We start from the raw sequence: 26,875 nt of genomic DNA on the forward strand, positions 1-26,875 counted from the left end.
TTCGCTTTTCACGGGATGTATCGCCAGGCGGCCGGCGCGTCACAACGATTCGTTCGTTCCTCGAGGATCACTCTAATAAGTAATCGGTCTTTTAATAAATGTCGCCCTCCGTCTGCGCTTTTTCATCTTTGATCTTGCCACGCCGTTCCGAGTGAAAATTTTCGATGCGCCGTCCACTCGTGTCGCGAAGAGTCTTCTCCCGTTTCAATCTCCCGTTTCAAAACGATCCCCCCCCTTTCTCTCTTTTTTCTCCTCGTTTCTCTCGTAATTCTCACTGGCTGTCGCGTTTTGTCGAGGAACGAAACTCTATCCACGGACCGTCTACGAACGGATTTTTATATCTCGCGAGATATCGTTGCTCTCTAAATAAATTTATTATTCCCGAATGATCGAAATTATAAACATAGATGGAAGCGCAACATGGTGAATGCGTTTGAGATTAATTAATCGGTGGAATTACTCGTCCGATCGATTCAATTATCGAATGTTGTTGAAAGAGATTAAATTCGCGAAAATTCGCTCGGTCATTTCAAGGGAATCGCTCGAAGAGCGAGAGAGAGCAAAAAAGGAATGCAAGAACGACTTCTAAATTGAAGCACTACTTAGTTTTTCGCTCGATCCATTTCATTTTAGTCTCGGAAGATACTTCGATCTTGAACGAAAAAATAGAAAGGATCGTTTGCCATTAAGATTTTACGAATTCCAATCGCGCCACGTCAATTACTACATTCATTCCGCTCGAATTTCAGGAGGATGATCGGCAGAAGAAGCACCAACACCAGCCGACCCTTAAGGAATCGAGTCAGCCGTAATCCCTGAAACGGTTTAGGCTTTGCACGGATACCAACCGCGGGACGGCTGAAATTCCTCAAAGGAGCTGGTTAACCACGACGATCTTGCACGAAGCTGCACGCTGCTACACGTTGCCGTCGTTCGGTCGCGCTTATGTACGCAGGTGGACGTTCCTGTATAGGAAGTTGAGCAGGAAAAGGGAAAGGGTGGTTTTCGCCTAAAGACACCGCCACGAGAGACGGTTAACTCGGCTGGCCAGAGACAGAGTCGTCTGGTAGCCGCAACATTCCACAAACTTGCACGATATCCGCAAAGCCGCGAAATTCTTTGGCGAATCTTTTGGTGCTTGCTTCCTCGAGACGAGACCGAACGCAACGCGTGTGTGAAACGGAGGGTGTGTCATCCCCGGTTGAGGAGTAGTCGAGCGACGAAAATGCAGCGTTGAAAAGGGTCTCGAGAAGAAGGTGGAAACGTCGCGGGGGGGAAGGCTCCGTTAACTCGCGCGACAAGTGACGTCGCGTTGGAACAGTCGAGACATCTGTAAATGAGGAAGCAGGGAAAGTAGGCGTGACAAGGGTCCGCTTAAAGCGGAATATTAGTCGTGTCACCTAATGATCGTCGTGCTTTACGTCCATTCGGCTCCAGTCGTGATATCAAGCGAAATTTCCACCGGTCGGGTCGACTCGTCCCTCCTCTGCGAATCGCCCGTTGTGTACACCACCCTTCTCTTTCGCCACCCTTCTTCGCGTTTCCCGTAGTTCTCCAATTAAAAGGGAGGGAGGGAGGGAGGATTCGCGGGAGCGGAAGAAAGACAGTCGTGACAGTTGGCCGTTTTAAAGACGATGGTAATTCTGATTACCGTTATCGATGTTGATGCAGCCAAGTAGACCGCTGCTATATATCGTGTTATAAGAGGATCTATACGGACGGCGAAGCAAGAGAAGAGGACAATCGACGTGGAAGCTTCCAAGGCTATGGTAATATTAACGTTAGAAATTAAAGCATCGGCCGTGGTACGATGGATGTTCGCTAAAAGCATCGCGATCGTATTAATAACTGGAAAGGAAAAAATCTTGTAGCGAAATAGCAGGGAGTAGAAATTAGGAAGAAGAAGCGCGAACGTTACTCGTGGATGTTTCTCTTTCTCTCTCTCTCTCTCTCTTTCTCTGTATATATCTCTCTTTCTCTCCCTCTCTTCCTTTCTCTCTTCCATCCTGCCCAACAGTGTCTCTGTATTGTTGGATAAAAAGGAAGGCAGAGATTTCTTCACAGAAGTAGCCCGTTGGCTGTGGAACAGTAGTGACGGAATCCTGAAAGCCACTCGAGGAAGAAAGAGCCACGGAAGAACGCTTGGTTCTATGGCCTAGAGCATCCTGTATTTCTGATAACGTACAGAACTCGGTAAGCTTCCCGACAAGAAGGTTTGCGAATGAAACTGAATGAGAAACCGGTAAGCAAGGAGAGGAGCCCTTTTGCCCGAAGGTACTCTATTAACCTTATTGCCAAAGGATACCGTTTCGCCCCAACGTTTTGCGCCAACTCCGACAATATTCGCCTCGATACGGTTCAAGTTCGATGACCGTTTCGACGCGTGTACCTTTCGGTTCGTTCCTCGATCGAAGAGAATCCGTATGAAAAGGAACTTGCCTCGAAATGTTTTCGAGGAGGTCGTAATCTATAATCGTGGAAGAATAAAGGCCGGAACACGGAACGACGATCGAGGAGTAACTTGCCAAACTTGCCTTTTTCCCCTTGACATTCGGTTGGCTCGTACAGTTCATGGATCCCGATAACGGGAGGCGAACAAAATTAGCTTCCGCCTCGTTTCTAAACGAGAGAGAAGCCCTTTCGCGAGAAACCTCTCTTGGCCATCGAGGAAGAACGGCTCGCCGATAATTTTATGAATTAACGACAGTTTAACGACCCTAACGACCATCGTTGCACTCCGATACTTTGGAACGCGATCCACGTACCAGCTCCGGCAATCCGTGAATTCGCACGGTATCTTTAAGAGACCGAGGAATTGATCTAGCCAACTTACCCTAGCCGCGAGGAGAGATGTTTTAGCCCCCAGAACGGAGACCAGTTCTGCCCGTAGGTTTCCAGGGCAACAGAAACTTTCCTCTTTTCCCCGGTTGCGCTAATCAATCCTTGGAAAGGGGCGACCCCTGCTAAACAATTGCAACACGGTGGAACGCGATAAAAGATTCCCTCTCTTAGTCCATTCCAAGGTATCGAAAGCACCGACTAGACTCGACTCGAGTTTCTTTCGACGACGTTTCCAACCTGGAGTAGAGAGAGCAGCGACGAGTTCGTTCCCGCAAGCTCCGCGTTCCCCGGTCGAGGCAAGGGAACGGGATTTTCAATCTCTGGTGAAACGTGGAAGACTTGTTGGAGGCGGGTTGGAACGGAGGTTGGAACGGAGGAGGAACGACGCGGTGAATGTGGGCTGGGGACGAGGCAATCGGTGGCGAGCTGGGTGAAAAAGGGCGAGGCAGAGAAATATGGTGCACGAGGCCACGGGTCTATGGCACGGCGCGGGATTCAGCGTATCGAGGTGGCTGATGATCATAATACACGGATACCGGGCCACCACCCTTTTGCTATCCATTCTACTTAACGTGCTGGTGCGAACTGCCGGTGAGTATAGATACGATATGGTTCTCGGTTTCCTCGCCACGTTTGTTTCACTCTCCACCACATAGGCCCTCTCTCGAGTGTTTGCGTTCCGCTCGATGGAACTGTTTCGTCGTTTCGCCCACGGCGGCGAATCCATTCCGTGCTACACAGCGCTCGTAATCGTCGCTTTGCCGGGGTCAAAGTAATACAGGGACTGTCACACCGCACGTCGTCGTGCTTCGAATTCACTTTCCAAATGCCTACGATCGTTACTTTTATAGATCTTCCAATCCCGAATCAAGCGCGAACCATCACTGCAATTTCACTTTACCATCGCGCCAATAATATCCCCGTTTCGACTTGGATCAGTCGTAAAAAGTTTAACGCGACCATCGTCCGATGGGATGGATTCTACGGGGCTACTTTCGTTCTAACAGATTCCGACCGAATTACGAACGCGCCGGCTCGAGTAATTCGCTTATAGAGCGTTGCGAAAGGTACCCACGTTTCTTTATCAATCGATAATAATCCCGGGATAATCAGTCAAAGATCCTTTTTTTACCTTGTCCGCTTAATTCTCTTCGCGTTCATTCTTATATTATAAGAACGGGCAGACTGAAAGTTAAAGTTCAATGAAATTACATTTATTATTCATTATCGGAACGGGAATATAAATTTTCCGATTGACAGATAGATTTATATATATATATTGTATAAGTACTATAAAGGGAAGGATACTCGTGGAGATACTTGAGAGACGTGTATAATTAATCGGTTCCGATTCGAATTGATCGCAATCGTTCCGCGTTAATGGATACGCCCGAGTTCATCCTTAAAAGTTCGCGTCTTTATTCGTCCCCAGGCATATCGTGTGTACTTTATCGATCGTTTATAAATCCTCTGGAAAGACATTGGATCACGATAAAATTCACGGAGAGCAACACCGGTCCACCCCCTCGAATAGACCGAACGAACCATTGTATAAAGTTCTTAATATAACCATTTAACGTGCTAATGCGATCCTATGCTAAGTTTCCGGCCCTCGTTCCACTCTTTAAGAACAAGTTAACTCGATACTCTTCCCCTTTACCTTTAAGCACCGAAAACCTTTAATCTCTTCTCTTTTCGTTATTTCATTATCGTTACCGTTGTCCCTTTCAACACCCTGTTTAACGCCTTCCTTCACTTTTTCCTCCCGTTAATCGGGCAAATATACTATTCGTAAATTCGTGAGATAAGTGCTCTCTCGGCCGTTTCACGTTGCTGCCCATTCTCAAAGCGAGTGTCTATTACTCGGTCGATCGGGAAAGAAGCGTTTCGAACGTGCAAATTACACCGTCCCACCTTCGTTAATGTGCAATTAACCGGAGGGGTTTCATAAATTACGGTCAGATGTACCCCCTCGAACGTGGGAACGCGTTATAATATATTCGCGCGTAACGTGGAAAATAACTGCTAACCGGTGTCGATTAGCAGAGAACTCTTGATACGCGACCATTATTGGTATCGAATTACCGCTTCATCGAGTCGAAATTGCAATCGATTCGAGATTCGATCATTTTCGAGAGTCGTTCTTCAGCGAGCGCGTTACGATTCTACGGGCAACACTCTGCGACTAACCCGTTTCTAAAGAATCTCTCTCTCTCTCTCTCACTTCGTTTTCCTTCCCGTTTTTATCGCGCCCCCATAATCCTTGTTCGATAATCCTGTTCGATAATCCTGTTCGTTTCTCTTTTTCTTTCTTTCATCGATAATTTAACCGGGCAATAAGCCGGTTAAATTCGCAAGTTTTCATTTTCGTTATGAACGCGTGGCAGGATTAATGGCAACGTGACGCGTTTTCGTTATGCAAATGAACGAAGGAAAGTTCGTAAATAAATTTCGGACGCGGTTGTTGCAAATCGCGATTCCCGCTTTCGTACGCGAACAAACGCATAGATTTGTGAATATTTTTCCCATTAATTGCGGGCATAGATATTCTACAACGAACCCGTTTCGTACGAATATATATATATACGTTTTGAGCAATCTAATAAAGCATCCTCCCCATCGTGTTTCGAAACATCGCAACTGTTCTTCCCACGAGTTGTTGCAAGTTGTTACACCGTTTATCGTATCCATTGATTCGTTTCCTGGATCCGACTCAATTGAATACCTAACGTTCGTAACAAACTGCGTAACTGCAGGTTATTTACTTAATTTGCATCGAGCGTATCAAAAGGAACGGAATATAAACAGAACGATCCATCTGCTCCCCCATTTTCTCCGTATCACATTGCCTCCTTGTTGAAAAATAACCGCGATAAATCTCACCCTCGCGTCAAATCTAAGTCAGGCTTAAGTCAAATTTAATCCTCCCCCTGAATTTTACTCCCCTGTTTCCATCTCCTCGAGGGTTTGATTACACGCTGTTCACCATCCTCCCAAGAAAATCGGTCGCCCGCCACGCCACGCCGCAGATTCCTCGCTTCGTTTAGACGGCTTACCGCGCGCGTATTCACCTTAATTCAATCTATTTTCCGCGCAACGGAACGGATAGCAGCAGGGTTATGATTCGGGAACACGGCGAGAGATCACCGGGATGCATTCCCGGTTGATGCAAATTTTAGACGCTCGTGCAACTTCCTTCCACGGAAGGATGGTTAGCGATTCCCTGCCACTTCGTTAAAGGGAAGGGGTGACAAAACTCGCGTGTCTTGTATTTAATTATATCGGGATTATTATTACCGGCGAAAGTTTATAGTTTCCCCTCGTCGGGCCACCTCGTCCGAGGCTTGGTTATGGCTCGTTTATGCGCGTTACACGGTTTATTGCGCTCGTGGCCGAACAAAAAAGCCGTGGGCCCTCCTCCCTTCTGTAAAGTACAGTCTATGTAAAGAACGCCGGTGAAAAGGCGGCTTTCAACGTGACACGTGTGCCGTGATCGTGTAAAAAAGCAAAAAGAAAAAAGAAGAGATACTTACACGCGACGGGATGGGAAAGGATGAACCGGTGTCGCGGCTGTTCATCACTTTACCCGCTAAATATACTTGAACGAACGGTGGAGGAGGGAAAGCGAGACGGGTTCAACCTCGGATATTCCGTATCTATGGCCATCTGGTGCCGCGGCTGGTGGCCGCGTGTGAAGCTTCGTTTTGCTCGTGCGCCATGTACAATTTCTGCCCTGAAAAATAGTTTACGCGATATCTCGTTCGGGTTTGAAACGAACGGGTCGGTATAATTTCGTTCGTATTTCGATTTCGTATTTCACGAGTGTTGATCGATACCGCGTACGCCCCCGGGGGTTATAATCTGCTCTCTATCGTACCCACTGTTTCCAACTCGAAACGATAGTTATTATAATATAGCTTAGGCGTGTGTCAGACGCTGTCGGGAACACGGCACGTTTCAAACCGCGTTCCCGAGAAATTTCCTTACCTGATCCTCGGATTTGCGCTCTCGATCTACGCTCCTCCGTGCGATACAGGTACACTTTGAGCGAGAGTTTCGGAGATTTCGGAAAGCGTGGACGGATCTTTCGACGGAGAGAAAGGACGAAAGAAGCAAACTCTCTCTCCTCGCGAATAGTCATGGCACCTCGTATTCGGGATAAATTTCCACGGGAGACGAAGTTGGGAAGGAAGGTGTAAGAGAACGTAGCGAACTTATGCTGCTGGAACAAACGAGCTCGACATCGTGCTGTTTTATTTCTAATTTAGCGCGCGTCGAGGAAAAGTTGGTAGTTAAATTGGTCTGAAACACGCGCGGGAATTTACGAACGTTGCCGTTCCTTCAACAAGTATCTCATTTTCCAAATTTTCACTAATAACCGACACCTTATCGGCCGATTATTCCAGTCGTGGGATTACGCTTTCTTCTCTCCTATCGGTAATATATCGATCCTCTTGTTTAACTAACGCCGGTCAGAATGATTACGAAAGGAAGAAAAATTGTCGTGTCGTCGGGAAAATCGATTTAAAAAGAAAATAAAATAAAAGCAAGGGAGATACCTTTTAAAATGTTGATTGCCTCGTTCGGTCCTACGATCCTACGTCAATTAAATTATCCCTGACAATAACGTGAAATAACGGGGGTACGTTATATTTCCGTTTAATGGGGGGCTAGTGGTAATTCCTCGTTCGACAACTTTTCCGGAAGGAGGAAAAAAAATAAAAAATAAAAAATGATCGCGCAAACAAAATTCTGAACCGGACTGGCATCTTCGTGGAATCTTTTTATCTTGCCACGAATTGCTCCTCGTGCCGTTTCGCGGCGTACGTTCCATAACAACGTGGCTCGTTCGAGTTCTTATTATTTTAATAGAAATTCTTGGCACGGTCTCGTTCCAAAATAATGAAACTTTTCCCGGATAGCCTTTGAAAGTTTCGCTATTTGTTTTTACCGGTCTCGCGCCGGTATTCTCGTACGTATATACGTGCATACATCCGACGGGTCTCGAGAGTCCGAAGTTAAATCGAGCGCCGAACGGATGGAAAAATCCGACTAGTAAATTTGACGTTCCATTGAATAATAATCGTGCCGCGAATCCATCTTCTCGCATTCGTTAAACACTCGGCCATAAATTTTCTCCTTATCCTCGAGAAACTTTTATTTCATCCTTTATTTCACCGACTCTCCCTCTCTCCCTCTCTGAAAAACCTGACTTCTTTCCCAAAAAAGGACAATTAACTCGCTCGAAAGTAGAATTTTAACTTTTGTCCGCGCGCATCTCTTGTAATTGTCGGATAATATATTAAATTTACGGGTATTATCGGGAAACGTTTTTATATAACGCGCTTTTATATATTTAATTTCGATGATTTCCCGATTAAAATTGCAATTTTCGACTTGCTTTTGCTCTAGGCGGAGATATTATAAAAATTCATCGAGGTATGTTAAAGATTCATGAGCGTATTACCACAGGCTGTGCAGGTTTTCCTGTTTGTATGAAGTTCCCGTCCGTATAAAGGAGAGTAATCTAATTAATATACACGTAAAACTCTGCCGTAATCTCTGACTTCAATTTTTTCGTTTCTTTCTTTTTCTTTTCTCTCTTTTTTTCGTTTCTCGCTTTTTTATTTTGGATGATATACTCGTGAAAGGAACGAAAACCACCGCGAACGACCCACCAGCAGCATAAGTAAGGAAGCGACCTCGCTGACAAGAGGACCTTTTTCTTTTCGAGAAGATGAAGTTTCCTAAACTTTAGCCGAGCAACAGTAAGTCCGTGGTTACCCAGTCTTTCTAAGAGTGGAAACTTTAAATTATCATTAAAATGATTCGCGGATCGTATCATCCTTTAGAAAGGGCACCAACTTCCCTCCTCCTCCCCCCCTTGTTTTCCTGCCTGTTATTTCGTTGACAAGAACAATTACTACACGCCCTTATTTCGCGCGAAAATTACGTTTTAATCCGATCGATCGTACTTGGAAAATTTTCATACGCTTATCTCGGGATCGTTCATCAACATTTGTTTTAATCCACACCCGAGCTCGATCGAACCTCGTTCGAAAACGCAACACGGTTCCTATTAAAATTACGAGCCGTCGTGTGAACATAGGATCGATAGGATGAAAGTTAAGTTGTACGATCACGTTACATCATCGAATATTTAGGATTCGAGCCATCGATGTGTACACGATCGCATTTTCCCTTTGCGTTTCTTTTCCTGCCATTTCCATTTTACACCCTTATCGCGCCTCGGTTCGTTGTTGGCAAATAAACACGAGGAAAGAACAATCCTTGATTCCAAAAAATCCTCCAGGGCTATTGGAACGAGGCGCGCATAAATATTTGAAGGGGTCGATTGGGTAGGGCGAGAAGGGGTTAAGTAAAGTCCGGAGGAAAGCCTCTTAACGAGAATCCCTCCTCGCGGAGTAGGTAGGTAGGTTTGTTGCCGTGGAACCCACCACGTTCGATCCTTCCACCAACGACATGCCACCAATTTTCCTTGATTCAATGCCTATTTTTCAGAGTATCCGACAGCGGCCACGGCGGAGATCGTGCCGACAAATGGGAATTCGTTAGAAGCGAGCATAAAACCATTGGACATCGATCTACCGCCCACGCTTCCGATGAGCTTCGGCACCGAAAATTCGACGGTGATCTCCGCCCAATCTGGATCTACCGCGCTCCTGCCTTGCGTCGTTCATAATCTCGGGGATGGAATGGTGAGATTCCGGGAACATTCTTCAAAAAGTTTTTGAAAAAGCATTACCTCGAGCCTGCCCTCTCTTCCCCCCCAGGGTTTCAGACGATCCTGGCTCCCAAGAGCGCAGAAAAGTTATTATCATATCAACGTAAGAGCCGAACGGCTGGTCTTTGGGGGAATCGAGGGAAATGGGGGAGGGTGACGGTCGGGGATAGTTCGAAGGAAAAGTGGTATACGCTGTAGGATTTTTCTTTCTTTTTAGAAAAAGGAGGAGAAACGAATCCTCGTCTCTCTCTCCGCGTACACGGATTTGTACGAGGAATTAAACGCCTCTCGTTTAGATTCATCGCGTGCCACTAGATCAACGTCGTTCGTTCTAAACTATTCGAATCCTTTTGATCCTCTCTTATATCACGATTGTTATGAATGAATATATATGGGGGCGGAAAGAAAGATTTTAATCGAAATAAAGGCAGCCTGGGACCTTTCTAAATTGAAAGGTTTATTTGCGGACCGGGGAACGAATGAAAATGGAATTAAAATGTCAAGAGTGGAAGAACACGAGAGATTTTTAACTTTTCACCCCGTCCCTCTCCGTCGATTATATTGTTAAGGGACGAGCGGTTCAACATGCTAATACTTTTCAATTATATCCTATGAAACGGCAGATGTAGCTGGATGTTTTATTATCGTTTCTCGGGGAATTCCGTCCGTGTAGAATAAAAGGCTCGAGTACGAGTCTCGATTGCCTCGATGGAATTTTTCGACAAGGGGAGGAAAAAAATCGGAGGCCGAAAAATCGAATGGGAGCGAGAGAGAAGAGAAATCCGAGAGGAAATTTAGTCTCTTTAACAAGTTGGAAAAGTTTTCGAAATAAAATGTTTGCGTTTCTTTCGTTCGTTAGACGAACTTGCCTCCTCGATTCTATCCTTTGTTTTAGTTTACCTGTAAACTAAGACTCGAAGGCGGTACAAGAGGACTTCAAAATCAATGCGAGTACCGATTCGATATCTTCAACTTTCCTCTAAATTCTTCGCCTAAAAAAAAAAAAAAAAAAACAAGAAAAGACTTTGGAAACTTAACGCTTCGAGGAAGAAAAAAGAAGAGGAAAAAGAGGAAAAAAGAAGATCGTGTATCGTTTTATAATCGTCGAGCGTGTACGACAAAAAGAGAAAAAGAGGAAGGCGGGGGAGGGGGAGGGGGAGGGACACGCACACTTGATTCGAATTAGTAATAAAATTCCATAACGCGGTAAGCATCTCTCGAGGAGAGCGAAAAACGTAAATATTTCATTTCGTAAATATTACGAAAGTCAAACTTTGAATAATAACTTTGTATATCGTCGTAATCGTTTCCCGGAACTTTATCGCCGCTCTGTTATGTTCCGATAGTAAACACTTTCCGTGTCGTGCGCAATTAGTTTCGTTCGAGAATCGGTCGCGTCGACATCGTCGGTATATATTACGCGATACGCGCGAACGATTCGACTGATACGTGATTTAAAAGTGTAAAAAATCAGTGCAGCGTGTTCCCGTGACCTTCTTTACTCGTCGCGCAAGAAAAAGGAGGAGACCAACCAATGCGTGCGCCATTAATGCCGTCGTTATTTCCGCGGAACGACAAATCGGAGCGAAAAGTTGGACGGAAATCTTTTCCACGTCCAATCTTACGTCGTTTCTGTGCACGCATGCAACGCAAGAGCATTATGTTGCAATGTCGAAAAGCGAATTTGCTCGAAACGAGAGGAAAGAAAGGAAGGAGAGGAAGAGTTTCTACCGTGAATATTCACGAAACTTATCACCGCCTCGCGTATTTGTCTATCCGTGTGCGCTCACGATGGCCGAGTTACGCAATAATTGGGTGGTCGAGCACGGACTATCGGGGGTGGAGCGAGAACAGGGGATAAACCGGTTGGAAAGGGGAAAAGAGAAGGTTATGGGGGACGGGAGGGGGTGAATACCGAGGTCGAGTTAAATCGACGCAGGTGGAAATCAATAGGAAGGTCGACGTCGAACAATTCGCACGCTACTTCTATTGTCGCTACGTGCTCGGTGGCCCGCTCGTATAAAATTTCATTGCGTGGTTGGGCGGAGGAGGAAAAGGAAAGCGGAAGAAAGGGGGTAAAAATGGAAAAAAGAGGGAATGGTGAAAGAGGGGACAGGGATGGGAAGGGAAAGAAGATAATGAAACTGGGCGTATCGCTGTGCTCGTGCATCGCCGGATCTCGTGCAAAGTCTTTTGCAATTTTGCGAGAACCTTGTCTTCTAATTGAATGCGACATCTTCGAACTGAAAGAAGTCTATGTACGTTTCGACTTATCCCTTCGAGATTGCTTTTTCCCTTTATACGCGATACGAAATTTCTCTTACGTGGCCGGCCGAGTTAGGGAAGAAGAAAGGGGGCGGGATACGTCGTATCGATGAGCAAAGTTTTCCCTTGCACGAGATCTAAACGGCAGTTACACGTTAAAATATGCAACGCGTAAAGAGAGTCGTTGGTGTTCCACGGGAGATGAAGGACGATGCGGCGTGGAAATAAGGACAAGTATTTAAGCGCGCAGGAATTTACCTACATGCGATTCGATTTTCCAAGTTTCTTTGTCTCGTGATTCATTGTGAACTGTGCTTCTTCAATGTACATCGGCATCCGTCATTTCTGACTGCGTGCGTTCATTGTACACGGCGCATTTATAAAGAGGTAAACAGATCGTCTCGAAACTTAATAATACCGCAGCTATTTCAACCTCGTATATTCTTGTCTCTTTAATTAATAGCGTGAAAATCGAGCGACGCGTGTAACGTATGTTTCTCGTATAAATTCCTGGGTCGGCTCGTTCGAACAGAATTTCGCATTTTTCCATTAATTTCGATTAATTGCATCGATTTCTTTTCCCCTTCTTTTTTCCCCTTCCCCTCCCTCCGTGTCATATTAAACCTCTCATTAATGCTAAGTAATACGCGCGATCCAAGGTCTTTCTCCTTTATCCTCCCGTTTCGCTATCTCCACTCTTGCCATTTCGCTACAGCCCTGTATTACAGTAATGGGTATTTTGGTTAAACGGTAGCTTGATAATCCGCATTCCACCCCGCCACGTGACAGCATTTGCCGCTCTTTGAAGCTTTTATCCCGATTGCACCGGTCGAAAGTTGAACGAGTGTCGTCGCAGTCCTCTCTTCCTTCTTTTCCTTTCTTTTTTCTTTTATCCATAGTTAGCTAACTGCGTCGCAAAAAAAGAAAAAAGAAAGAAAAAAAGAAGTTTAAACTCGATTTGTTAACGGGAATGAGAGGGTTGTAGATGGTGGTCGCCTTTCAGACCACGTAATTTATAATAATATTTAGATTCGGTTCAAACGAGACGGGATCGAAACGCGATGTAAATCTAATTATATCGAACCGCGTCCGGATCGCGCGATTGGCCACTCCCCCCCTCTCCTCCCCTTCCCCTCTTTTCCACGCGAATTCCGATGAAAATATCGCGAGAAATTGCGACGATATTTGCCAGATACGTCTGCTCGTATCGGGGAATCGCGTTATTCCCCGTCCTATAAATGTTGGTTAAGAGAGAACGCTGCGGATGAATTTATTTTAACGAGAGGTTACACGAGCGCAAAACAGGGGAAGCGAGGAAACAGGTCGGTCGTGCGAGGGTTGTTACAGACAATACGATAGTTTGTTCGGTTCATGAATAATAATCTTCGCTTTCGGGTTGCGATTTAAAGGCAAGAAAATAGCAATTACTCACGAGGCGAAAGAACTCGTGTTTCGCGAGTTCTTTCGCGGTCTAAATGTAACGCGAGGCTGCGAATATACGCGAAGACGTGGAGAATCTAGAATCGGTATTCGATGTAGTAGTAAGAAGGAACTTGGAACGATAATTCGTTGGACGTCGTGGAAACGGGACAAAACTCGGGCGTGGATCATTAATATGGATCGAATCGGATATTTTCCAGCGGAGGATGCACAGCAGGAATACACAGAGTTCGTTTATAAGCTCGTGCGTTGTAGCTTATTGGTCGGGGAACGATATTCCTCGTTTTCCGCGGGGACAAAAGTTTCATAAAGGTGTGCACGGGCAACATCATTACGTGTTGCGGGGAAGGGAATACAGAATCAAAGCGAGATCGAGCTTTTTCGATCGGATTGCGCGACGTTTATATCAGTTCTTTTTTCCTTTTTCTTTTTCTTTTTATGTAATTCCGTTCCCTTCTCTTAAACAGTCTTTTACGTTTTTCGAACACGCCCCGTTTCATCCAGTTTTTATTCCATTTTATTTTGTAAACGGTGTTGGTGAACTTGTTGTTGCAGGTACACGATTTGAGTAGAGGAGAGGAAGAGAGGAAAAAAGGGAGAAGTTTTCGTGGCCGGGCTCGCATTGTGCGCGGGGAAATCTCTTTGGAAATCACTAACGATCTGTATCCTAGTAATTGGGTGGGCTCGCGATGCACGAGCTCGATGGGAGCGGGGAGAACGTGAAAGCGATGTAAGGCATCGCGCTCTGGGAGCTTGTGTCTGCATTCATGTCGGGGAATTGCTCAATAAGCGTGAACCGTTAGAAGGGGGGACATACATAAGACTGATTTTCAGATAGACGACCAAACTTCGCGACTGTGTTTCTCCTCGACCTCCTCGAGAAACTTCCCGCCCATTTCCTCGTGCGACCATTTTTTATTTTTATACCGTCATAATTTTTCCCTGTATTCCCGCCAAGATTTAAGACTTTGGAAATCGTAATGAAATCGATGATTTCATACGGGTGTAAAATAATAAAAGAGAGAGAGAGAGAATATTGATAAAAAAAAATAAAAGGAAAGGCGATCATTTTGAACGCTTTGTAAATTCTTTTCATTTAAAAATTTTATCTCGTCGCAATTAAAATATCGTGAAAAGATTCGTGCCACCGACGGGAATAATCTGTGACCGATTACACACCAGTTTTCACGAAACTTTCATTCACGCGTGTTCATTCGCTCGTTTATTGTCTTTCGAAAAAAGTAAATTTCTCTTTATTTTTGTCAAACGTTTGCCAAATTATCGGTGGCCGATAGATCTCTTCTTCTCCTTGTAAGCAATTCACGTATTTCGAGCCGTATCGCTGTCTTGTTACGGTTCTGGAGCAGAGGGAGAGGAAGAGAGAGAGAGAGGTATTAATACGGAGAACATCGTTTCTCAAAGGATAGTCCCTAATGGTACAAACTGCATATCTCGACACGTTGTTGGACCCTTGGAGTGTTTGCTACGTTCCCGGTAGCCGGTTCCTCCTTAAAGCGCGTAGGATACACGGATTGACGAAGTTTGGCTCGATTATTCGAGAACCACCACTCCTGCACACGAGTTCACTCCACTGCTATGGAGTTTCATTCAACACGTGCGCGCCTCCGCAAATCGGTATTCGGTTGCTCCATCCGCGAGAATGGCAAATATAACGCGGCGACGACGATTGTAAGGAAACGAGTGCAACTCGGTTTCCTCGAAATTTCGTTACGCAGCAGGCGTGAATTCGATTAAAGATGTAGAAAAGCAGAGGCGGGAGGGAGAGACGAGATCTCGAGACGAGGCGAGGCGAAAACTCGTGGGTGGACCAGGGTTTCGAAACGACTGGAATGGGATGGATAGAGAAATTTACTTTTGGAAGGGATGTGATTCGTGTTTGGATAAGGGAAACTGCGGTAAACATGGTTCACGTATCAGTGACACGAGACGGGAGGCTTTCCTTTCAAAATACACGTATGAATGGTCGGGCCGTGTGTCTCATTTCCGATTCATTAAATTCTAAAGAGTTGTTCCGTGACGAGGCGGCACCGAGATAGGCGGCCGGGTCGCGCGCTCGCAACCGTTTCTACATTATGCGCGCACGGACTTTAATAATAATTTAAACGGGATGTAAATCGAATGGAAGACAGCGGGGAACACCGCGCTGCATAGAAATGCACGTGGCTTAATTAAAACGCCGCTTTTATGAAACAAATATTTATCGCGATGCACCAACCAAGACTAAATTAATCGGTTGCGTGATGAAACTCGCATTTCTTTCTGATTTTTTTCTATCTTTTCTCTCTCTCTCTCTCTCTCTCTCACATATTTGGTTTATACACTTTACTCGTTATATGGGTATGAAATGGGGAAAAAGGGAGAGAGAGAGAGAGAGAAAGTGAACCGATGGAAGGATAGAACAGAAACTCTCTTTGATGGTCAATATTTGTAAACGTTTATTTATCGATACGCATTGTCCATTCGTAAATTGAATACTGGGCGAAAAACTATACATTTCAATGGGACACATGGTATCCCAGTTTATTTGCCGTATGCAGTTTTTTTTCCCCCAATGAAACAAATTTCATTGTTTCGCTTTTTTATAATAAGTATCGATTCGAAGAGACAGCGATGCGCGCGTAACCCCCAATCCACCCCCCGAATCCACCAACCGATCGACCTGTTTGCACTCTCCAGCAGCTACCATGTCCTTTCTAATTCGCTCGTTTCGTTTCACGTTTCCATCTCGTTTCGTTACCTCGAATTCGACCCAACTTGCCGCCGATTCGAACAGTCATTTAACCCGATCCCAACTTACGCGATTTTGGCTTTCGTTCAGTTTTCCCAAACTCCGGTCAAACTTCAAAATATGCCCGACTCGAACGCGCGGAATAATTTACGCGTTTATGATCTCGATGTATCGTGCATATATCGTGTATTTGTCCGTGTTGAAATCCGTTTCTCGAATCCGTGTATAGATTCGCGTGTATACATTAATCGGGCGTGAAGTATAATCGACTCGACGAGGTCAGGGCGTGGTAACGTTTCGAAGGTTTTAAAGGAAAACGTGATCCGAATATCGTATTTATTCCTCCCTTTATCTACTTGATTGTAGTTCGATTGAAATTCGTTACGTTACCCGACTTATTATGGGGACACGTCCTCTACCGATTTTCCTCGTTATTTTTTCCTCTACGGCCGCGTTCTTTTTTTCATTCTCGCGAATATCTCAACCTGTAAAAAAACGGTGGAAATTCCGCGAGCAAATTTCGAGCGTACGTGAGCAACCGTCCCCAGGGACGTTTCCATGCCACTTTCTTCCGTTCCGTTTTACACCGTGTCACCTGTTTATCCCGTGTCTCGTTTCTCATTATTTTTCCAGATGCATATCCAAATGCTCGGTTCTCGATGATCCGCGTAACCGTTTCATTGGTTTATATATATATATATATATAGCGTTTCGAGTAGCGAGTTTCGGAAGGCGAGACTTGTTACATAAAAGTTTCGTGGAGGAAAAATCGTGGCGGAAATATAAAAGCGAATACATAAAGCATCGTCTCGGATGAAATATGCCCGTTACATGTTAATGAGGGGCACGCGTCGAAGGAGCAAAGGAGCATGGAGCAATTCTCGTGGAAAATCTCTCTCTTTCTCTCTCTTTCTCTCGCGACACTGTCGGACTTAACGCGTCCCGGTTAAAACCTTATCGTTCCAAGACAAATCTTCTCCTCCTCCCTTTCCAATCTCACGGTCAATTTTTCTACCTCTACGAGCCATGGGTAATTCTTCTCCTCACCCGTGGCAGCCGAATCATTCCATTTAATCTCTCGTTGAGTGTTTGATATCGTTTCGAGGAGAGAAGTACCTTGCGTTTCCTCGATACAAGTGGTACGGCTCGCTGGATTATTTCGGTTTTCCTTCTCCTTCTTCTTCTTCTTCTCCTTTTTCTTCTCCTTCCCCTCTACTTTTTTCCCAGAGTAAATTAAAAGATTAAAAGCAGGAGGGAAGATGTAATTGACCGATCCTTTTGGAGGAGGAGCAAGGAAAAGATTAACTCCCTTCCCACTCTCGTTACGTCATTCGATCGGGATTATACATTTCGTGGAGAGACAAACACCGGGAATTCAATCTCACGGGACGAGAGAGATATATATAACTCGTATACACCTCGTTACCAGCTGCCTAAAACTTTACGATAGACGTATAAAGACGCGAGAGGGACGCGAGAGACGCTATGGCCGGAGATCTACTTTTTCCCTCCCTCGTTTCCCACGTTTCACGGCCAATTCCGACTACTCCATCATACCGCGGCAAGCTCGAAGGATTATCCTCGTTGATAGCACTTCTTGCAATAGGGTTGCTCGCTTTTAAATAAGCGGGGGAAAGCCAGGCGTGAAACGAGGGAAATGGTCGGTGAATCGCCTCGGTTGGAATAAAAGTCACGGTACATTTACAATGGCTCGCCTATTTACAACCCCGAATGGCTCTATGCATGGTGTAAGTTTTATAAATTGCACGCCCGCGTCAATATTTCGAGGGGGGCAAATGTTGAGCGCGGAACGTGGAAAAAAAACCGTCACGTTTGCGCGGTTACCTTTTATTCCAACGAGCCCGCATTGCGTCAACTTTTAATCTAATCCTTGTTGCGGATAACTATTCTTTATTTGAATTTCTTTTTTTTTTTTTTATCGATACGTACGATACGCGATGCATGCGATACGCGTCGTATTCATACCGAACTACTAATTCGAACCGTTGTAATATAAACGTACGTATAAAGTTCCACATCCGCCGAAATGGGGCTCGTTCGGAAGTTATAAAGAGTAGTCAAAGTCATCGTTTAAAACTTGTAAAATAATGGTTATACGTATGGTATTATCTAAGCAGTATTACCGTGATCTCTCTATTCGTGATCTATCTCTCTGCCTGGATAATGTGTCTACTTTCCAAAGGAGCGATTCAAAGGTAACGTAGGGAACGAGGGAAGGAGGGTGATATCTCGAAAATGATCGAATCGAGTAGTAATAGATGATTTATCGAATAAACACGTAGCGGCGTACTCGTAATGCGTGGTACCAAGGGGTTCGATTAATTCCAGTCACGAATCGAGCAATCATCCCGCGTCACAGTTGTAGAAATTATTCTGGTCGAGAGGCATTTCTTGCTTACACTCGGGTACACGAAATCAAGTGAGAGTTCGCGTAGGGCAATTACCGAACGTTATTGACGTAGTACATTTACCTGACTGTAATACGTGTACGGTATTTACCGGCCAGTTACTGTTTCTCGAAAGTTAGGCAACTACGGATGGCGAATCGATAGTTACCCTTTCGTGAACTTTTCGACTTGGTTAATGAGAATTGGTGGGAAAGGAAAGATTTGACTAGCGTGCATCGCGATATCGTTGAAAAATTATTTGATCGATCACATAGCGTTATATCGTCCAGTGTCGTTTCGATCGGTTTTTCCAACCTTTCTTTTTTTCCTCCGCATCGAAGGTTTACGTTTCGAGACCTCCTTTCTTCGATGTTGTTCTCGGTTATTTTCTTGGATACCGATTAAAGAGGATTCAAGACGGGTCGATCGACGCGTAGAAGAAGAATAAGAAGAAGAAGAAGAGTTAATGATCGTTGCAAAATGAACACCGCCATGTAGATAGAAAATACCGTGACTAATGGCGGCGTACCAGCCGTAACCGTCGGGACAGCAGTAGTTACTGACCGTAATAGACGGACAATGGCAGAGAGGCCGGAGAGAGCTCGATATTACGTGGAAGTGAATAGTGAGCGTCGCGAGCAGACACGAAGCTTATTTGTTCCTTCGAGCAATATCAAGGTAGCTTATTTCGAAGAAATCGTTTCCCCGCTGCCATCCGATAGAATCCGATAGTTGCGAATTATTGTACACGGGGAGAAGCATCGGCGATTAATTAAAATCTGGACCTGTTACGGCGCACATTTGTCGATAGAACGAGCTACGTATAGAAGGGAACTAAATTACTTCCCCTTCGTTTTTCATCGAACGATTTTTAGCGGAGGAAGAACATTTCCAATTTAGCGAGGAAAGGGGAGGGGGGGTACAAACGATGAAAAATTCGTTCCGCGATAAAGGCGAGGCATGCGTTCCGTCCGTGGTAACGTGAAATTTTTAACCAGTTTCATGCAAAGAGGAGGCATAAAGATATAAAACTGAATCCCTCGTCGTTAGAGGCAGATCCTTCTTTTTCTCGGCTCGCAATTTCACGGACCAATTCTGGCCCGGAGCCTGGGATTATTCTTGTTAACGAGTCTTTTTGCTGGTTCTCCAGGTGTCGTGGATCAAGCGGAAGAACGTCCAGGAGTTACTGACCGTAGGACTGACAACGTACGCGAACGACGAGCGTTTCCAGGCAATTCATTTCCACCACAGCGAGGATTGGACTCTTCAAATAAAATACGTTCAACCGAGGGATGCTGGATTGTACCAGTGCCAAGTATCCACCCATCCACCCACGAGTATATTTCTGTTCCTCGAGGTTGTCGGTAAGCGTGATATTAAACACCGATATAAGCTATTTGCGTGCGGTCTCTGCCCGCATTTTCGGCAATCGCGTGTCACCGATCGACCGCCGTGTCGATCCGATTTTTTCCACGTTTTTTTCTTTTTTCTTTTTTTTTTTTTTTTTCAACACGCTTCTCCTCCCGTCTAGCGCGAATTTCCGACGATTACAACAACTGCAATAACCTGACCCGTTTCCCTGATCAGACATCGACAATAAATTAAATTTTAGTTTATTTCGTTGAATGGTTAATGAAATTGAAAAAAACGTTTGCAAAAAAAAAAGAGCGTTTCTTCGTGTTCGCATTTAAACGCGGTCATATTCTCGACAATTACGAACGAGCATTGGGAAAATATCGGTTCGATTACTCTTATCGATCTTCTATCCTCTGTTTTTTTTTTTTATCAACGCGTACGTTAAAATTCAGCGCATGACCTCTCCGTTCATGCAACGCATTTATCGTTTTCATACGCTGATGCGAGCATTCTTCGATTCCTTCCCCGCTTACGCTTTTCCTTTTCTTCCCTGTTGCGTATTTTCTCATTGCTCGTTTCGTTGCAATAACGAATATATTATTTGGAGCAAGGGAATACGATTAAAATACGTATCAAATAAAATAGATACGCGTGTTCCTTTTGTTGGACGTCCTCGCAAGTGTCAGCTCGAAAAGAGGGGTAATGCTTTCTTCGAGAAGGGGAGACAAACGAAAATTGTTCTTACCAAGAGACAGTGTACTCTTGTCCGGCTTGCTGATAAGAGTTGCAACGTCCCACTATCTATAACGAGAAGAGACGCTTTTTCCTTATACACTGGCTCGAGAAGAGGAAGACTTTAGAGTTTAAGAATTCCCTCTTTTATCAGATTGCCTATTTTTACCTATTTCCTTTTCCTTCCCACCCTTATTCTCCCTCTTCCTTCTCTCCCTCCCTCCCCTCTCCCCTCCCCGCGTCTTCATCCCCATCGGTCTCGTTCCCTATTCCAATGCAATTTCTTTTCTTCACCCACGAATCAAGCGTTTACATTTTCATTCCGTATCCACGCAGCCGGTACGCAGGTCCAGGTCCAGCTCCTTCGTGTTCGAAAAAGAAGTCGAAGAGCACTTTTATCTGGATTTTATTAAGCAGACGGTCGATCAATAAAAGCGAGAAAACGCCTTTTTATCAGACGCAGGGAGATGGAAGTTTTGTGAATTACGATGCTCGGCCCTGGCGACGCCGTTTTAACCGATTCCTCCCTCCTCCCTCTGTCTGTGCGTGTATTTGCATTTAAATTCTAGTTTTTGGAAGTACACTCCCCGTACGTCTATATCCATAAATGTATTTATACACCTATACCTTATATACGCATACATGTTCCTTATAAACGAGCGTACCTCTGTGTGTGTGTGTGCGTGAACGTATGAATAGGCGCACATCGGTTGCTATCTAATTTCGTCCCGGGAACTGTGTTTTTGTCGTGACATCTGACGGATACGTACGAGAGCTTTTCTCAGGTACCTTTAATATTTATCCTCGCGTCTGTCCTCAAACTATCCCCTCGCTCTCGAATCTGGAACGTGTAATATTTTACGGTCCTTGTTGCAACGCTTGAAATTCAAGCGAGATTTTTTTCTTTTCTTTCTTTCTTTTTTTTTTTTTTTTTGATCAAAGGCAGTGCGTAACGGGGTACAGTGGTAACGGGACGTGCCATTTTATACACTGGTTAAATGGTTAAATGGTGGTTTATTACGGAAGAGACGAACGAATGTTTCGCCGGATGCCGGCCGAAATATCCCGGATTTTCGATTCGCGATACATCCCGGTACCCCTGTGAAATCGATTTGTTAATTACAGTCTAGTCGTCCTCTCTTTGGCACGAATTTAAAGCTATCCCCCCATCCCCCGTTTAAAACTATGTTTCACGGTAATTTATTACCTTCTATTCGTCCAATTTTCGTCGGAACAAAGTTTCGCGTGTAAAGATTTAAAAGAGAGACGTCGATGATAAAATCGTGACGAGGAAATAACCGATACTCATAAAAGAGGGTTCGATCGTTTCACTCGATTCGTATAGTTTCTCGGATAAATTTCTCAAACGCGAGATATGGTATCGCGGTTTCAATAAAAGATATTTCGGCCGTAAATTGACCGTGTTTTGTGCCCAGATTCCAACCGTGCATTCCGTCCTTTGCCGATCTCTCCTCCCCCTCCCCGGCTTAGAAAATCTACGAAAAATCGATTGTTCCCGAGTGGCGGCTGACTATACGCGGACCTACTCCCCTTAAACGTAATTCGTGCACACGGCGAACGATTGCGAAAGAGCGGGGACCGAGTTAATACGATCATTCGATCAATTCGAATTAATCGAATCAGCATTTGCTGGACGTTCCCGTCGTCGTCGGTTATTAACGATTCCTCCCTTCGTTGAAGGAAGGGAAGGAAAAGGAAAAAGGAGAAAAAAGAAGAAAAAAAAGAAAAAGAGAGAGGAAAGAGAAATTGGATTTACGTAGCTTGCTCGCTAATTAAAACGCGATCGAGAAGAATGGATCGAGCCATTTCTCGAATCAACAGTATGCGCTAGTGGCTGAAAATCAGATTGGATTACCAGAGAATAAGAAGTTGGGTAAAGACGTATTTAACAGGGGCATCGGCTTGGAAGGAATTTATCTTCTCTTCAACTTTGGAATCAATAACGATCTTCGGTATTGTCACGACGAGAAACGAAGGCAACTTTCAAAAGTTGACCCTTAATGACCGTCTCATTAAAGAGCAATTAGACGAATATATGCGGTATTAAAAGGAAGAAGGAGAGAAAAGAGAGAGAGAGAGAGAGAAAAGAAAATTTAACGCCTAGAGATAAATAAATTGCTTTGCCCGCCACGGTACATCGACCTCTTCAAGTATATGCACGAGCGAGCGCGCGACCGCGCGCGCGCGTTGGATCTAATTTTAATCATCCGATATTGCTACATCATCCTTAAAACTTTGATTATAGAAGGGAGGAAGGATTAGATCATACGGTATTTAATAAGCTCCTCAATTTCTACGGAGGGAGAGGGGGGGGGAGTGTCCAGTACACGGGATAATAATTCTTTTCCTTGCCTTGGGAATTAATTAAGAAGCTAAGATTGTTATATAAATATATCCCGGATAATTCGATCAACGTAATTAAAAACACCTTCTCCGTGAAGGTGTGAAAGGATTGAGATAATAAAAAAAAAAAAGGAGGAGGGAAAAAGAAAAGAAAAGAAATCTGCAGAGCGAAATGATTAAAACAAGACGGCGAGAATTGACGCAGGCGGAGGGAGGGGGAGGGAAAGGGGTTGAGGGAGCAAAAATTGGCCCGACGAAGCGTATAAACAACGAAGCTCAATCGTTTTAACGGATCGGTTAAAATTCACGTATTGGAGCTGCGATTTGGGAATCGCGTATTCCGATGGAAAATTAGGGAATAGCGAAAAACGAACGATCGAGGGAATTGCGAACGTTCTTGAATCGTTCGTGAAGTTTTAATAAATTTTCGACGTGTCGACTACTGACCACGCTGATCTCGCGACGAACTCGTTTTTTTTCTTTTTTTTTCTTTTTTTTTATTCGCCCTACACGTACGGGACACGTACGTGTGTACGTTCTTTTGCATCTGTGCCGCTCCTCCGACATATTCGCGATGGTGATCGGGAGGAAAAGAGAGAGAGAGAGGAGCACTTGGAGCGTGGACGGTTCAAAAGAGCGCGGTTGTATCACGGGGAGAAGCGCTTAAAACTCGATCCACACCTCCGTTCACGCGCGTCGGTCCGTGACACGACGTGAAACGGAAGCCCTGTCGCCGGGGTTTGAAGGCGGGGACGGGCAAAAGCGTATCCGTTGGAGGGAAGGTTTTGCTCCGTGTTTACAACGTGCCGTCACACCTGATCCTATACCAGCCGTCTCGTGGCTGTCGCGTCAGTCTGCGTGGATCGGCTATAACAGAACGGGCGCAACGACTCGAGCGAAAAAGTGGTTGGCCCAGGCTAGGGGGACGTGATGCTCGCGACGACGCTTAAGGGCGACTTAAAATTCTGGAGATGGTGTCCAGGCTGTGCGGGAGAGGGAAAGGTTACTCTTGGTTGTACGAATATACGGTTGAAAGAATATAAGAGCGAGAGGGGACGAGCGTGAGTGGGATTTGGTACGCTATCCCCGTACGATCCTTAACCAGCCACGATGCATGCCTCATCCTTCCCTGCCTCTCATAACCACCTTGGACCCTGGTAAACAATATGGGATAGGACGCGGTAAGCTGGTCACGTCTGACGTGTCACGTTCCGCCATTTGCAGAGGCCAGAGCAGAGATAGCCGGCCCCTCGGAGAAGTTCGTGAGGCCAGGTAGCACTCTGCAGCTTCACTGCCTCGTAAAAAAATCTACCGAGACGCCTTCCTATTTATTCTGGTACCATAACTTCCGGATGATCAACTACGACGTCGATCAGGGGGTGAATGTCAGTACCGATCTGGTGGGACGGGAGAGTTGGCTGGAGGTACCCCGTGCGTCCGATCGCCACTCCGGAAATTACACCTGCGAGGCGAGTAACGCTCAACCGGCACGAGTGCTGGTGCACGTGTTCAAAGGAGATAATCCAGCAGCGATGCAGCACAGCATCGCATCGTCTCCATCTGTCATGGCTTGCAGCGCCCTATTGATGATGTTCACCACGTTGAAACTCGTGTTTCATTCCACGACCACGAACTGACCATCGTGTCCCGCCACGTGTGCCGTGCGAAATATAGAAAAATAAACGTTGTGATAATACTTGGAAAGGGAAAACGGATATAAAGTTGATATAAAGTAACTTAAAAGGGATAAGAGAGAGAGAGAATAAATTTCGTCGCATGCATGCGTGTATGTGTGTATCTCTGTGTGTGTGTTTGTATGCGTTTTATGATATTACAGGTGCAGTTTGTTTCGACGAGATTGTATCCTGTCGAGAGACTATGGTTGGATCTAGAATTACCAATTTTTGATCTTCAAGAGGTGAGCGACTTTATCGTGATACGTTACGTAATTCTTAAGGGATCGAATCGAGAGTGAGAAGAAGAGGGATGACGTGTGCCTGCGTGCGGCATGTATGCGGAAAAAAAAAGAAAATGAAACAGAAACAATAAGAATAATTGTGTAAAATAACGAAACGGATCCGGGTATGTATCTCTTTTAAGACCGTGGTAGTTCGTGCTTCGAACGATGCATCGCGCGAATGACCAAAAAGAATCGTCGCCGATGATCAGACGCCGTATTAGAAATTGTCTCGTTTTAGAATAAAAATTTCGCAAAAAAACGTTTCGTTGAGCGTGTCGGCACGTGTTTGCTCAAAAGTTGCCATTTCGCGCGATTCGCCGACACCACTGTTAACCACCGTTTGTGATATGTGTAAATGTGTAAGCCGTGTATAACTATCACGACCGTAGAAGCGTAATTGTGTAATCTGTCCTGTGACGAGTGGCGCGATTAATGGCGATAATCCTGTCGCATTTTACCGGGCAAAACTTTCCAACGATGCTCACCAAATCTGGTAGCGACAACTTTATTCGGTTGCAACCGGTGTTCAACTATATCTCTCCTTCTCTCTCGTTCTCCTCCCGTGAAATTTGTCGCGTTAATGGGAACGATGAGAGATCGCCGCACAATACCGGTTGCCAACCAACCTGTGTCAACGTAATTTTGCAAAAAAGGTGCGAACGACGAAAGTGAAAACGATCGCGAGGCTCTTCTCGTTCGAGAAAGTATATAATGAATCGTTGATCTCCCTCTCCTCCTCCTTCCAACGCTTTTAAACGCAAAGTCGAAAAAAGGGGGAGGGAGAACGTTCGCACAGATCTATATGGAATACTGCGTATTCGGCCTACACGCGTACAGGTGCGCGTAATTAATCGTGATAATCCCGGTGTAATGCAGCACAGCCTAACGACATTATCTTCCGTTGCCTTGCTCCGCACACGACGACCTTGCTCATAATGTCCAAATTAGTTCTATCTACGACGTCCACGAAATGACCGTGCTCAGATGCGTTGTACACCGTTGGAAGGAAATCACCTTCGGCGATTATTAACCGGTTATGGGAAATTATCGCAAAGGCGAGGAAATTGTCTGGGAGGCGACGATTTTTTAGAATTCGACGGGTGAGCGAATGATGAGTAATCGTGTCTTTTTTTAGCGTATCGCGTTAGAGAGAAACGGAAACAGAAGGGTTGTAGAGATCCAAAGTCGATTGCGCCAATCGATCTTTCGTTTGTTCGTTGAATCAAATTTTATTGTACATATATTTTCTATGTCGGTTGTTAGTCGATCTATAAATTATATGGTAAATCGTTTATTAGAGGGAGACAGAGAGAGAGAAAGAGAGAGAGAATCCGTTTCCGTTATCCCTGTTATCACGAGAAGAACGCAAGACGACTTTCTTGGACCACGATGTTTCGCAGCGTTAGTATTACCGCATGTTCCCAAAGCTAATCCACTATTTCCTAGGTAGACAGCTGTTTCTCGTAACCGTACACATTGTCAACGACGATAATCCAGTTTCTGCAAATAATAAACCGAATGGTATTATCAAGCTTGCGTGCCCGGATTTCGATGGGAGCAAACGAAAAGCTCTCGTGTGTGAACATGTACATCGAGAGAGAGAGAGAGAGAGAGAGAGAGAGTATACATACCGAGAGAGATCTCTTCATACAAGATGGATCGATCCCGATCACTCGATCGATTTTAAACGATAATATTTCTTCCACCGCTCGACCATCATCATCGTTCGGCGAGGAATTTGATTTATGTAAGTTAAAGCGATGGATAATTTAATGTGATGTTCGATGATATAGTCGCTGTCTGTTGTATATGTACATACGTATACATAACATATATATATATATATATATACATATACACATATATATATATAAATATGTTACGAACGTCGCACAATGTTAATCTCATTTACGGTTGAATAAAATTTTCATATAAATTCCACTCTCGACTTTGAAAGCTGAGAGAAAGGCGAGAAAAATTCAATTATTCACGGTATTCGCAATGGTAATAGACCA

General features: G+C 44.8%; 1 protein-coding gene across 3 annotated transcripts in view; it reads left to right on the forward strand.

The window, feature by feature from the left end:
* Window positions 1–26,801, forward strand: part of LOC108000196 (lachesin) — a 35,927-nt gene extending 9,126 nt beyond the window's left edge. For 2 of the 3 annotated variants that reach the window (XM_062083818.1, XM_017060414.2), the window contains 4 exons: window positions 750–3,432; window positions 9,364–9,560; window positions 19,599–19,812; window positions 24,125–26,801. In XM_062083818.1, coding sequence (XP_061939802.1) covers window positions 3,297–3,432; window positions 9,364–9,560; window positions 19,599–19,812; window positions 24,125–24,537 — 960 coding nt within the window. In that variant the 5' untranslated portion in view covers window positions 750–3,296 and the 3' untranslated portion in view covers window positions 24,538–26,801. Of the gene's footprint in view, window positions 1–749; window positions 3,433–9,363; window positions 9,561–10,803; window positions 11,319–19,598; window positions 19,813–24,124 lie in introns of those variants that run through there. The other variant, XM_062083819.1, reaches the window with a different exon arrangement.
* The last annotated feature ends 74 nt before the right edge of the window (window positions 26,802–26,875 follow it).

This window comes from Apis cerana, linkage group LG13, assembly GCF_029169275.1.
Source record: "Apis cerana isolate GH-2021 linkage group LG13, AcerK_1.0, whole genome shotgun sequence".
Lineage (NCBI taxonomy): Eukaryota > Metazoa > Arthropoda > Insecta > Hymenoptera > Apidae > Apis > Apis cerana.